Source organism: Rhinopithecus roxellana, chromosome 10 (genome assembly GCF_007565055.1).
Source record: "Rhinopithecus roxellana isolate Shanxi Qingling chromosome 10, ASM756505v1, whole genome shotgun sequence".
In the NCBI taxonomy this organism is placed as follows: Eukaryota; Metazoa; Chordata; class Mammalia; order Primates; family Cercopithecidae; genus Rhinopithecus; species Rhinopithecus roxellana.
The window spans coordinates 35,107,318-35,120,765 of NC_044558.1; the positions used below are offsets into that span (position 1 = coordinate 35,107,318).

The 13,448-nt window shown below is 33.6% G+C and overlaps 1 protein-coding gene across 1 annotated transcript in view; it reads right to left on the reverse strand.

Moving 5' to 3' along the window:
- The window catches only part of GLIPR1L2 (GLIPR1 like 2), a 44,140-nt gene that overhangs the window by 22,619 nt on the left and 8,073 nt on the right, over positions 1 to 13,448 (reverse strand). The window contains exon 2 of the mRNA XM_010362649.2: positions 621 to 866. Coding sequence (XP_010360951.1) covers positions 621 to 866 — 246 coding nt within the window. The remainder of the gene's footprint in view (positions 1 to 620; positions 867 to 13,448) is intronic.

Consider the following 13,448-nt stretch of genomic DNA (forward strand, 5'->3'; position numbering starts at 1 on the left):
TTTATTGCAGACCTAAATAATGTCATGTTGTTGAGAATATATGGATGAAAAGCAAGGTCCCTGCCCTCAGTGTAGTATCAGACATATAAATAAATTATTGTTAAACAATGTGATGTGTAAAATAACAAAGGTTATGTACCATAAGTGCTTCAATGTTCCTGGAGTATGAAGTATGAGGGTGGATTATTGAACCAGAGGCAGGGAAACAATACTATTAATTTGCATTCCAATGTTTTAGTCAATCAGCTATATAGTAGTATGTGTACTGATATGTGCAAAAAAATCTTCTACTTATGTTTATAGTCAATAATTTATAAATTATTTTTATTTACTGGTTTCTTTCCTCTTTTTCCAGTGTACATTATTTTTAGGAAAGTGCCTTTCATCTTTGAACATGGAGAGTAGGTTTACTCTATTTAAAGTATTGTTTTAATTATATGGTTCACATAAAAGATGGGATGGTAGACATTTTGAAGACTAGGAAGATTGATTAAAAGTGTGATCTTATTAAATGTAATAATTTTATTATTTGAGTTTATGTACAAATTTGAAACATAATAAAACTAGGCATAAAGCAATTAAAAAGTATTTGAATTAATAACAAAATAAAAATTAGATACCTGAATATAATTAGAACAGTCTCCAGAGCAACTGCCATTTTCAAAATTGTACATTTTCTTCTCTGCATGCCAACTTCTGATAGCAATACTTGCAGTAAATTCATTTTCAGGGCCGACCCACATATTTTCACCAATACCATAAAATTTAGGATGGACCATTTGTACATCTTGTAAATAAATATTATGCTCAAACACACATCTTTTTCCCCATGCTCTAGCAGTCCGTGATAAAGCTACATCCCAAGTCTGAAAAATATTCGAAAAGCAAAGAGAACAAAATAAGAAGTTTTTTTTGTAGTCTAAAATATTTTTTCTTGAGTTCTTATCAATAGATTTAAAGGAAACAATTCTAACTTTGTACTCGTGCATCTTGGTTGAGAAATTTCTATTGGGAAAAACTTCTATGGGATAATCAAAAATGAAATGACCATTTCCTGAGACAAAGTACTACGTATATTTTTGTAATTAAAATATTAGAATGCTAGATGATGGAAATGATACTATTCTCACATGTAGTCTGTTCAGAAGTATGTAATACACTTTCCTATAGTCTGCTCAGAGTATATATTTTTAAACTCATGCCTTTTTGGACACACAAATACAACAGTCTAAAATACTATTCATTTAAGAGGTATTTATTAAGTAATGATTCTATGCAAAATATCATATTGTCAAGAATAAAATGCTAAGTCAGCATAAATTTTGTCCTCAAATTGCTTTATTAGAATTATGTATATTTATATATATATGATTAGATAAATATATTTTTATATATATCTGATTAGATATATATTTTATATATACCTGATCAGATATACATCTCATATACACATCTTATATATATCTGATTAGATACACATCATATATATTGGATTAGCTGTACATCTTATATATACTGGATTAGATATACATCTTATATATATCAGATTAGATATACATCTTATATATATCAGATTAGATACACATCTTATATATATATCAGATTGATATACATCTTATATACATATCAGATTAGTTATACATCTTATATATATCGCATTAGATATACATCTTATATATATTGCATTAGATATATTTTTATATCAGATTATATATAAGATCAGATATATATGTAAGATTAGAGAATAAGAGAAAGAAGACAGAAAGATAATATATATGTGCGTGTATATATACACACACACATATATGAAAAACTTTTAACACATGGTAGTGTTGGTGAATGTTACATATAAGGCACATATAACGTTTGTTGCCAGAAATATGAGAAAATAGCATAAGATGCTGTTCCCTGGCTAGCTATCTGGAAATAACCAGAAATGTGTGCTTTTATCGTCATTTAGAGACTCATTAATTGTTAGTGAAGGACCAGAACAAAAACCGTACACTAGAAAAATCAACAAAATAGTGGTGAAACTAAAATACTAAGTACATATGTTACAGTGTGTCGGAAAGTAAACATCTGAAAACCAATACTCATACTTCCTCAGAGCAGGAGTGTCTAACATTTTGGCTTGCCTGGTCCACACTGAAAGAACTGTCTTAGGCCACACATAAAATACACTAACACTAAGGATAGCTGATGATCTAGTAAAAAAAAATGGCAAAAGAATTCATAATGTTTTAAGAAAGTTTACAAATGTGTGTTGGGCTGCATTCAAAGTTGTCCTGGGCCTCATGCAGCCTGCAGGCCACAGGTTGGATAAGCTTGCCTTAGAGTTTTCTTAGTGAATCCCACAGATTATACATAAATACAATATAGAAAATAAACATATCAGACCTTTAGAATATCTCCCCACTACTTCCTTTCCCCTAAGGTAACCACTATTAAAAAATTTGCTTGTGTATATATCTCTCTATCTCTGTATATACAAACATACACACATTTAACTCTAAGTTTGGCTGTTTTAAATGGGTATTTTGTGATTTTTTTTTCCCTTGCACTATTGTGATCATATCATATATAATATTATTGGCCTTCAACTTTCAGTTTTCACGTAGAGAAAGAGTTCCATATTAACATAACTAGATTTGCTTAATTTTTACAAGGTCTACATAGTATTCCACAGCATGGATAGCCTATAATAAATATAACCATTTCACCATTAATAGACCTTTAGATTGTTTCCCATTTGCAAACAATGTCCCATGGACTATATACTTCAACCTGATATATTTTACATATAGTTCACATACCTCATCCTTACTACATAGCAGTCATTATTTTAAGAGTATTTTATGTATTATTTCACTGAATGTTCCAATAACCCTAAGAGGTATGCATTATTATTATTATTTCTGTTTGCCCAGAGGAAGTAACTAAAACACCAAGAGGTTAAGGCGTTTAAGTGTATTAAATGTCTCACAGACAGTAAATTATGGAGCCTGGATTTAAAGTCATGAAATCTAATTCCCAACTCCAAGTTCATAAGCATTTTACTTCTCACAGCTATGTGCAAATAACTTGTAATAGCTCCAGATTCTTTTATTCAACTATGAATAAAAATCCTAATTGAAAAGAGAGGCTAAAGTTTCAAGAAGCAGTTAATGAGATATTTAATGAAATATGTCAAGGTAAGGTTGATAAATGTGCTTTGAGAGGGCAAAAAATTTTTGTAAGCCATTAGTCTTTGTTTAGCTAGAAAAGCTGAATCCACACTCTAATTTGTACTCTCTTATAGGTAACAGGAAGATTTTAAGATTTTATTTCAATATATTTCCCTAGAATATGTCTAACTATGGGCCTTTTCTCATTAATTGGGCTTAGCATTTGGTGGACTCCATTAAAAAATAATTTTAAAAGGAAGGTATAATCATAACTCTCATACATGTGCCAATGATTTTACATGATTAATTAATGAGGGAACTACTAAGTTATTATAGCTTGTTGAAGAAAAATCCAAAGAATTCTCAAGATTATAGGCTGTATAGAAGTGCTGAAATCCATTCACAAATAAATGTAAAAACTGGGTCTTATCCACAGGGCAATTGTCAATTACATTTCATCAGACACAATGAATTTGCATTTCTCTGAGCAAAATTACTTACATTACAATCACTTCTCTACAATTTAAAAATTGTAAATTGCCTAGCTCAAAGACAATTATAGAAAAGATAATTGCTATGTGTAAGATAAACAGTGCACACAATATTGTATTTCACAATTTTCCCTGACATTTATCTTAATCTAAAAACTTATGTCTTTCCTTAGCTCTAGAAAATCTGCTTCTATTATTTCTTAATTTTCTCCCCTTTATTTTGGTTTTTAGTTCCACACCATTTGTAAGATTTAGGAACTTTGCATTCTATTCTCTTTTAATTTTTGCTTTGTGCTTTTACACATTAATTTATTTATTCATCCATTCAATACATGGGAATATCTCAATAAGCTGAAGGATATAAAGTTGCAGATGAAAAATTTCATTATTGAAGTAAAAAATATTCATGACACTTGTTAACACAGTAATGAAGGCTTTGGAAGACTTGCAACAGGGGAGACACCTGAGGCTCAACTCCAAACACAGGAAGGATAAGTGGGGATTTATAGCCATGGAGCGGGATGAGGGGGTCAATGAATAAAAAATTATTGAGGAGACATCAAGTTTGAGGGGATTCTTGCTACACTGATCTAAAGGATTCTTGCTGAAGACAGGCCAGTGTAGCCAGGTCAGGCCAGGTAGATCTCAAGGTTGGGGGATGAAGATTTTGATCAGATATTCAGAGTAATCAGATATCGATGGTGGGAGACTTTCCTTAAACTGGGCAAGGTGGGACTTTTGTGAAAACTGGGTGATGCAGGCCATAGGACAGGGCCTAAATCCCAGGTCTAGTCAGAGAGGGCTCAGGAAAGTCTGACTAAAGTTTGGTTAAGTAGAGGGCTCAGGAAAGTCTGAATAAAGTTTGGTTAAGTAAAGAGTCTTTGTTAGGCCCCTCTTGTATTTGTATCTGTCTCTCTTTCTCTTTCTTTTTGAGATAGGGACTTGCTCTGTTGCCCAGGCTAGAATGCAGTGGTGTGATTGTGGTTCACTGCAGTCTCAAACTCCTGGGCTCAACTGATCCTCCTTTGTTAGCCTCCATAGTAGCTGGGATTACAGGTGTGCACCACCGCACCCAGCTAATTCTTTTATTTTTTTGTAGAGACAGGGTCTTACCATATTGCCAAATCTGGTCACAAACTCCTGGACTCAAGTGATCCTCCCACCTCAGCCTCCCAAAGTGTTGGTATTACAGGTGTGAGCCACCATGCCCAACACCTCTCTTCTTATTTGACAATGCACTTCATGCAATTTAACCTATTAAATAAATCTAATTAGTTTTAACTTTTTTTTTTTTTTTAAAAAAAGTAAAGGGAAAAATTCTTTGAGATAGTCTAGGGTTCTGGGAAATTTCAAGTTCAGCTCAAAATTAAGATTTCATTTAGAATTTGATCTTGGAAAAGCAATGTCATAAAAAATCTCAAAAGGTTTGAACACTTGACTAAATAAGATCTTAGACAGCTATGAAACAATACTTAAGCAATCTATTTAACCAATATGACAAAAGATTTCAAAAGTAACTATGGGGGTAACATAATTTTTTTTTAAAGACCTTAGCTCTTTTAAAAGTGAGAATACTTGGTTTTCTTAAATAATCAGAAAAATAATCAAGTTGATATAAAGCACAGGAAATTATTTTAAGATACACAATCTTTTTATTCTAAGTTGATTACTTGAAAAGCAAAAAAATCCCACAACTTTTGACAATTTCTTATTAAGAGCAGACCAGTAACCCAAGTAAATGTTGTCATTTTTACAGAGAAAAAATCAAATTCTAGTTTTACATCACTGTACTTTTAATTTTAAATGTCATTTAAGGTTTTCTAAAAAGCCATTATAAATACAACCATCTGGTCTTAGCCAGCTTTGACCGTGCAACATAAAATTTTCTTTTCACAAGCCTTTTCAAACTTTCTATATCCATATTTCTATATTTGTTGAAGGCTGAAAGAGTAAGGGTCATGATCAACTCAGTATACCACTGGAGGCTGTATGAGTAAACTGCAAACTGTTCTCATGAAAGTGGGTTGTTGGCAAACTGACAAACTGTGTCTGCTGCCCAGAAGGAATGCTGAGGGCAGTCATGACCAGGCACAAGTGATTTTTGTGATTAGTTACATCTGAAGCCTATTAATAATAATACGAATCTGTGATCAATTATGCAGCTGGCCAATTGTTACCTCCTCCTCCCTGCTCATTCCACGCAACAAATATGAAGGGCTGTGGAAGCTCAGGGTGCTGAGGTTGCTCACTAGAGGCAGGGAGCCCTCTTCTTCCTCCTCGTGTTACCCTTCCTTTAAAACAGTTTCTTTTAAGTTTTCGTTTCTGCATTCGTCCTCCTTTGTTCAGTCTTGTAATGATGGTCTCAAGTAGTAACAGTAGTAACTGTTGTAGTGATGGTCTCAAGTAGTAACTGTGGCAGTCTGCCACATATATTGTCCTAAATTTTCTTCTTTCTCATCCTGATCAGTCATTTTATTTTAAGACAAAATTACTTTCTCCTTCTCTTGACAAAAACACATCCTACATTCCTTGTAAACTTTTCATACAAAGTGTTTCTATACATTAGTACCCTTGATTTCACAGAGAAAAACTAGAGAGTAAATAACTGTGAATTATTTGTCATATGCCAGCATTCTATAGTAAATTAGCAAATTTTATGAATATACCATCTCACCAGCTTTTATAGGTATTTGCTACTTCATAGTATTAAAAACTAAAAAGTGTGCAAGCTTAAACTTATGCTTAAAAATGAATGTTTCAGCAGTTTATCTCACTTAGAAATTATCAATGAGTACCTATTAATTTAATCTAACATAACTTTATCAGTTACGAAAAAGATTTTGGAAACTATCTTTTAGTAAGACATAACACTAAACAAAGCTACCTAGCATCTCAGGTTATTTCCTTATTAACTATTCTTATGGCACATACATATTACATAAATATAAAAGAATAACAACAGCAAAAAAACTAAAAACGGTTAAATGCACAATTGTTGTTGTTTTATTGCTTCATTTGATACATATGAAGTAATAGATATCAAGAAATTCATTTTTACTGCATCTTTATTTGTACATGTGTTCTTAGGCTGAATTTATAATTTTTATCATCTTAAATATCTTGTAGCTATCACAAGTTTGACTTAGTAAACCCAAGTAGAATAAAAATATATGCTTGTATGATAATTAATTCTGATAACTCAGAAGATATAGCTGTGTTTTATTAAACCAACATTACTAAACTAGTCTTATTTGGCAAAGATTCACCCAAGTCAAGTGAATCTGAAAAGAATGTGGATTAGTTTGTATTTTTCTGAGAGTTTGAGAAACGTTTAATTTATATAAGCCTTATTTAGCTCTAAGGCAATTTTAATAGAACTCCTTTAAGAGATTTTATAAATTAAATTTGTAATATGATCTGAAGGTAAGAAAGTATCACATATACATAACATACATACGTATACACACACACAGAGACATATATAGAGATCTTATAGGTTCATTCTAAAATTTTAGCCACAAGTCAACTGAAACACAATAACAGAAAACGCATTGATTTACATAAAATACTTGGAATTATGTTTTTGACAGAGGTAACAAGTTAAGGTGATCTGCTCAATATGAGGTCTAATGCTTTTTACCATTATTTGTGGAAAAGTGTTTAAGGCTTTCTTTGTCTTGATATGCAATCTCATGGAGACTGTGAACTACTTTTTAGGTGAAAGACTATGGGAACACCAAATAGTTGTTTAGATGCTTCCAAAGCCTATCTGGGTGGATCAAATATCTAGTCTGTTTCCAATTTATTTTTCCTTTTTAGTCTCAGGTAGTTGCTTCTGAGGGTTCCTGAGTTTCTTGAAAGCCTCTAATGGGGGCAGGGGATCTAAAGTTCTAGTGACTCTAGAGGCTGGTGTGAACAGAAGGATGAAGGAGGTAGGGGGTTGAAGGTGGACATATCAAGGGAACTGAAGGGAAGATCAAAGGTGGTACAAGGAGGAAGGAGGAGCAGAGATGATGGGAAAGGAGGGGTCTTAGAGGAGCCAGTTTGCAGAGATTTGAAGTTTCCCAAAGAGGCCACTGAAGTTCCAAATTATCCTTAAATTCACACCAACAAAAAAGGAAGCAGACAGCGTTGGTGGAATATAGAGTTACCAGGGGCTCAAAAACGGGACAGGGGTTAGTAAACTGAGAAGCTCCCAGGAAAGAAGCAGAATCAAATGGGGACCACAAGGAGACCTCATAAGAAGCCAAGACAAATGTCCAGCCTAGGACTCAGGAAATGAATCTCCCCACAAAACAAAGGGTCAGGAAGAAAGACTTTCAGTCCAGGATTGAGAAGTGAATCCCCACTTGAAAGAAAGAATAGGAAATAAATTTCAAGCCTAGAAGGGGCCTCTCAGACAAAGAAGCCTAAAACTCAAATTCAGCTTGAGAGTATACAGAAGCTTAAAAATCAAAAATCTATCCTCACCATGCTTCAACAGACTATCATCTGGAGCAGTGGCTCATGAGTCAGACTCACCAATGGATCCCTAATCAGTCATTCAGGAGTGAAGACAAAGTCTTCAAAGGTGTGCACTTGGGGTCCTGGGTGAGAGGTTTGGAGATCCAATGATGAATCTGCTACTATCAGTCACAGCAGTACCATAACTGTTAAAGGAAAAATTGTTCATGACACTTGTTAACACAGAGGAGGACTTTATTTAGGGCTTTTGTGGTAGGTGGTAAGACTATCAGGTTAGAGAAGAGAGAATGGGCTCAATTCCAAATACAGCAGGGATAAGTGGGGATTTTATACCCATGGAACAGAGTGAGGAGGTCAGTGCATGGAAAATTACTAAAAGGAGACATCAAGGGTAGGGGGATTCTTGCTAAACTGACTACAAAGATTCTTGCTGAAGGCAGGCCAGAGTGATTAGACATCAAGGGCAACAGATGCTGTATAAACTGGGCTAGCTGTGATTTTTGATAAAACCGGGCAATGTAAGCTTTAGGACAGGGCCCAAGGTCAAGGTCTATTCAAGAAGAAGGCTCAGAGTCTTCGTCAAAATATACATAACACTGATTTTGGAAACTGAACAAATTTAAGTAATGAGTTGTACACAATGTGACTAAGGAAGAGTAAAGGAAAACATTATTAAGAGACTAAAGAATATTATTATTCTGGCCGGGCGCGGTGGCTCAAGCCTGTAATCCCAGCACTCTGGGAGGCCGAGATGGGCGGATCACAAGGTCAGGAGATCGAGACCATCCTGGCTAATACGGTGAAACCCCGTCTCTACTAAAAAATACAAAAAACTAGCCGGGCGATGAGGCGGGCGCCTGTAGTCCCAGCTACTCGGGAGGCTGAGACAGGAGAATGGCGTGAACCCAGGAGGTGGAGCTTGCAGTGAGCTGAGATCCGGCCACTGCACTCCAGCCTGGGCAGCAGAGCAAGACTCCGTCTCAAAGAAAAAAAAAAAAAAAAAAGAATATTACTATTTACTTTCCAATATATATTGATAAATGAAATAGGCCTACATTTTCTCCCTTTTTCTCCTTGTTACGTTTATCACATTTGGAGATTTAAGTTACTCTAGATTTCTAAAATGAATTGAATCTTCCATTTTTTAAACACACAGAAACACATTAATATCACTGGAAATATCTGTTCTTTGAAGATTATTCAGAATTAACTTTATTGTTACCTAGGATTGAGGCCTATTTAAAGAACAGATCTTCAACATCTTGCTATTGTCTTCTAAAGCACTGCTGTTAGGGTTTTCTCTTTCTGGATTTGCTTTGCAACTTACATTTTGCTAGAAAAACACTTGATTTCATCTAGATACCTAATATTAACATGGTTGGACATAATATTGTCTTACACTTCTTGTAATCTCATCTCTATCTGTGGTTATAATTCTTTTTCTCACTACTAAAATAATTTGTTTTCTTTTTATCCCCTGAGACTTATCAGGAATGTGTCTATTTTTTTTCTAGTTCTTGCAAATAAGAAAGCTGTTTTACTAGAAAAAGTTATTTTTCATTAATTTTACCTATACAGCTATTCTCTCAGTCTTTGTTTCTTTTCTTTGAATTTTTTAGATCACTTATTGTCAGTCAGTTTATGTGAAATGACATTCACAGTAAATTGCCTTTTATTTATGCCATGTGTTTTGATATTGTGCCCACATTTTGGGGAAATTTTGTTTTTTGTTCTTGATCTGAAGATAATTTGAAGAATGTTCCTTAAGTCCTAAGTAGTTAAGAGTCTATCAACCAACACCTTTTGTTCTTTCTAGTTTTATTAAATTGTAGTCAGAAATTTGACCTGTAAAATTTCTACTTAAGCTTTTCCTTATGAGCATAAAACAAAGATGTTTTTCATGGATATTAGAATCCCTTATTGACAGAATATACAATTATTGATTTTGTCCAATTTTATTCATTGTTATATATAACTTACTTTTCAAATCTATTTTATAAGATTTTAAAAGTAGTATAGAAAATATCCTATAATTATCTTGTTGTTGTTGTTTCTCAGCTCACTGCAAGCTCCGCCTCCCGGGTTCACGCCATTCTCCTGCCTCAGCCTCCCGAGTAGCTGGGACTACAGGCGCCCGCCACCTCGCCCGGCTAGTTTTTTTGTTTTTGTATTTTTTTAGTAGAGACGGGGTTTCACCGTGTTAGCCAGGATGGTCTCGATCTCCTGACCTTGTGATCCGCCCGCCTTGGCCTCCCAAAGTGCTGGGATTACAGGCTTGAGCCACCGCGCCCGGCCAATTATCTTGTTTTAAAAAATATTTCTTTGTATTTTTAGGAAATTTTACTTGATATATTTTCTATTTTGGCCAGTGCAAAGGCTTTTATTTTATCTTCATGGATTACACCTTTTTTCCCCCAATACATAGTATTTCTTTTTATCTTTAGTCTTCATTTCTATATTATTTTATAATATTGTTTCTCTTTTTTAAATTGGAAGTTTCATAATATATTTTTATTCATCTTTTTATTTTCAATTGTTTCAGGTATATATTTTTGCAAATTATTGATAAGGAAATTAAATTCACTCATATTTATCATAACATATATTTAGTTTATTTTAAAATATTATTTTATGTTTACAGTCTTTAAAAGTCATTTCCTATTTTTCTCTCTTTATATTGCGGGCTTGATAAAGTTTCTTTTTATTGCTCACTTCTCTTTTGTAAATGTGGAAGTTCAACTAACTTTTCCCATCTGCTAGCCACCAACATCAAATCATTATGATAATCTTTATGATTATCTTAACTACCTTTAACTTCAATTATCATATTTAAAATTACATATGATTATTAAATAACAAAAAGACAAATATATATATACATATATATATATAATTATGCTCACTTCCATTTTGATGTTTCGTTTGCCCATTTCATCCCATCATACACAAAGATCAGACTTCAGGAATGCTAGCCCTAATACACTAAATACGTTATTTTACTGAGGATATTGTTTTAAATTTTTTTAGTTGCAATTACATTTTTTTTGCTGTATATATTTTTTGTTTCATGAATGCTTTATCACTTATAATCCCCAGTGAAATTATCAACATGCATTAACGAACATTTTGTTTTAAAAATAAATTATTTTTTGAACAGATATCTAATACTTTATAAAAACAAAACCACATAAAATCATTGAGAAGTCATGTTGTCTTGCTCTCCACCATCCTATTTCCCCTAAGGCTTCTATATGTAACTAATCAATTCCTGTGGATCTGTCCATTATTTTTTATTCAAATATACATTATTTGTAATTTTCTTATATAAAACGTATCATAATGTACCTTGCTTTTCCAAGATCCATGAGACATTGTCTTGTTAGTGTAAAGAACGTTCTCTGTCTGGCGTGGTGGCTCACGCCTGTAATCCCAGCACTTTGGGAGGCTGAGGCAGGTGGATCACGAAGTCAGGAGATTGAGACCATCCTGGCTAACACGGTGAAACCCCATCTCTACTAAAAAAATACAAAAAAAATTAGCTGGGTGTGGTGGCGGGCGCCTGTAGTCCCAGCTACTCCAGAGGCTGAGGCAGGAGAATGGCGTGAACCCAGGAGGCGGAGGTTGCAGTGAGCTGAGATCGCGCCACTGCACTCCAGCCTGAGCGACAGAGCGAGACTCTCTCCAAAAAAAAAAAAGCTTTCTCATTCTTTTTTTCCCCCCACAGGTGTATGGTATTCTTTTATGTGGATGAACCACATTTACTTTAGTTAACCCTCAGTGCTGGAAATAAGAGTATTTTTGCAATAATATGTTAATATTAAATGATGGTACAATGAATAACCGTATAGGGATACCATTTCCTTCTTGTGTGGTAGGTCCTTAGGATGGATACCAGAAATGGCATCAGAGAGCCAAAGAGTAAATACATCTGTAATGTAGTAGGTATTGTCAGATACTTCTCTACAAGGACTGTATCATTTTGCTTGCACACCAGTAGTACATGGAGTAGGCATGGTCTTTGACTTTGACACAAAATCCAGAAGCAATTTTTAAAAACTGATTAGTCAGCTACACAAAAATGTTAAAAAGTCTGAATAGCAAAAAATACATAAATAGATTTAAAAAACCTGACAAACTGGGAAAATAATTACAACTCATATCACAGATGAATGGCTCATTTCCCTAATAAATAATGGGAGAAAAAAAGTAAAAAAACTGACAAAAAAAAATCATTAAAGGATACTAACAGATCCTTATTCACATGAAAGGATGCATAGCTTTGCTTATAATCAGAGACATAAAAATCAGAGATCATATCTTACCTATCAGGCTAGTAAAACTCCAAAGTTCAACAATACTTTTGTTGTCTTGTCTGTGGGGAATTGTTGACTTAGTTGGAGTTTATATTGATGTACGGATGAAGCAAATTACCTTTCTCAAATGACTACCCAGATCTATCAACACCAATTTAAAAGCCTATCTATAGCTCACAGATTTGAGATGCTACTTTTGTCATATACTAAATTCCCTTACATATTTGGGTTATTTCTGAACTCTACATCTTTCCAATGGTATCTCTTTTAACATACTAGTACTATACTATTTTACTTATTGAGGCTTTATCATATGCTATAAAATCTAATATGTTCAATAACCCTCATTTTTCAAAATATCCTGGCTATGCTTATTTATTTATTTTTAAAACAATCTAAAAGTCCATCAATAAAGGAACAGGTAAAAAATGTAGTATATTTAAGGGATAAATATCATAGCACATAAAACTGAATTAACTAGATTTATATCTATGAATAAATCTCAAATGTCTAGTTTTGAATGAAAAACCAAGTAACATGATAAATTCTACATAATGCCACTTATAGAAATATAAGACAGAAACCTCCAAACATTATGTTTTTGGTCTAGATCATCACATACATATTCGAAACCTTAAAAAATGTATTAGAATGACTCATATCAAACTCATAAAGGTCACTGTCTCTGGGGATGGAGAAAGGGAACATGACTGAAGTGGCTGTTAAAAAATGTTAACATTGACTGTACTGTTTTTTCTTTTTTAAAAAAAGGAGGAAGATTTATTTGTAATATTAAATTAAAAACTGATATTACATATAAAACTACAGCCCATTATCTGGTACATGAGGGGAGTCTAAGTCTTGAACCTTCTAGTACTACAATGTCAGGTTAGAATTAGGAATCCCTCAGCCCCAGAAGAGCCAAGAAAAAGAAGGGAGGGATTCTGTGCCTGTAGCATCCAAGAATGTAAGAAAGTTAAACCAAAAAGAGGACGAAGCTAAGACACAATCTTCTA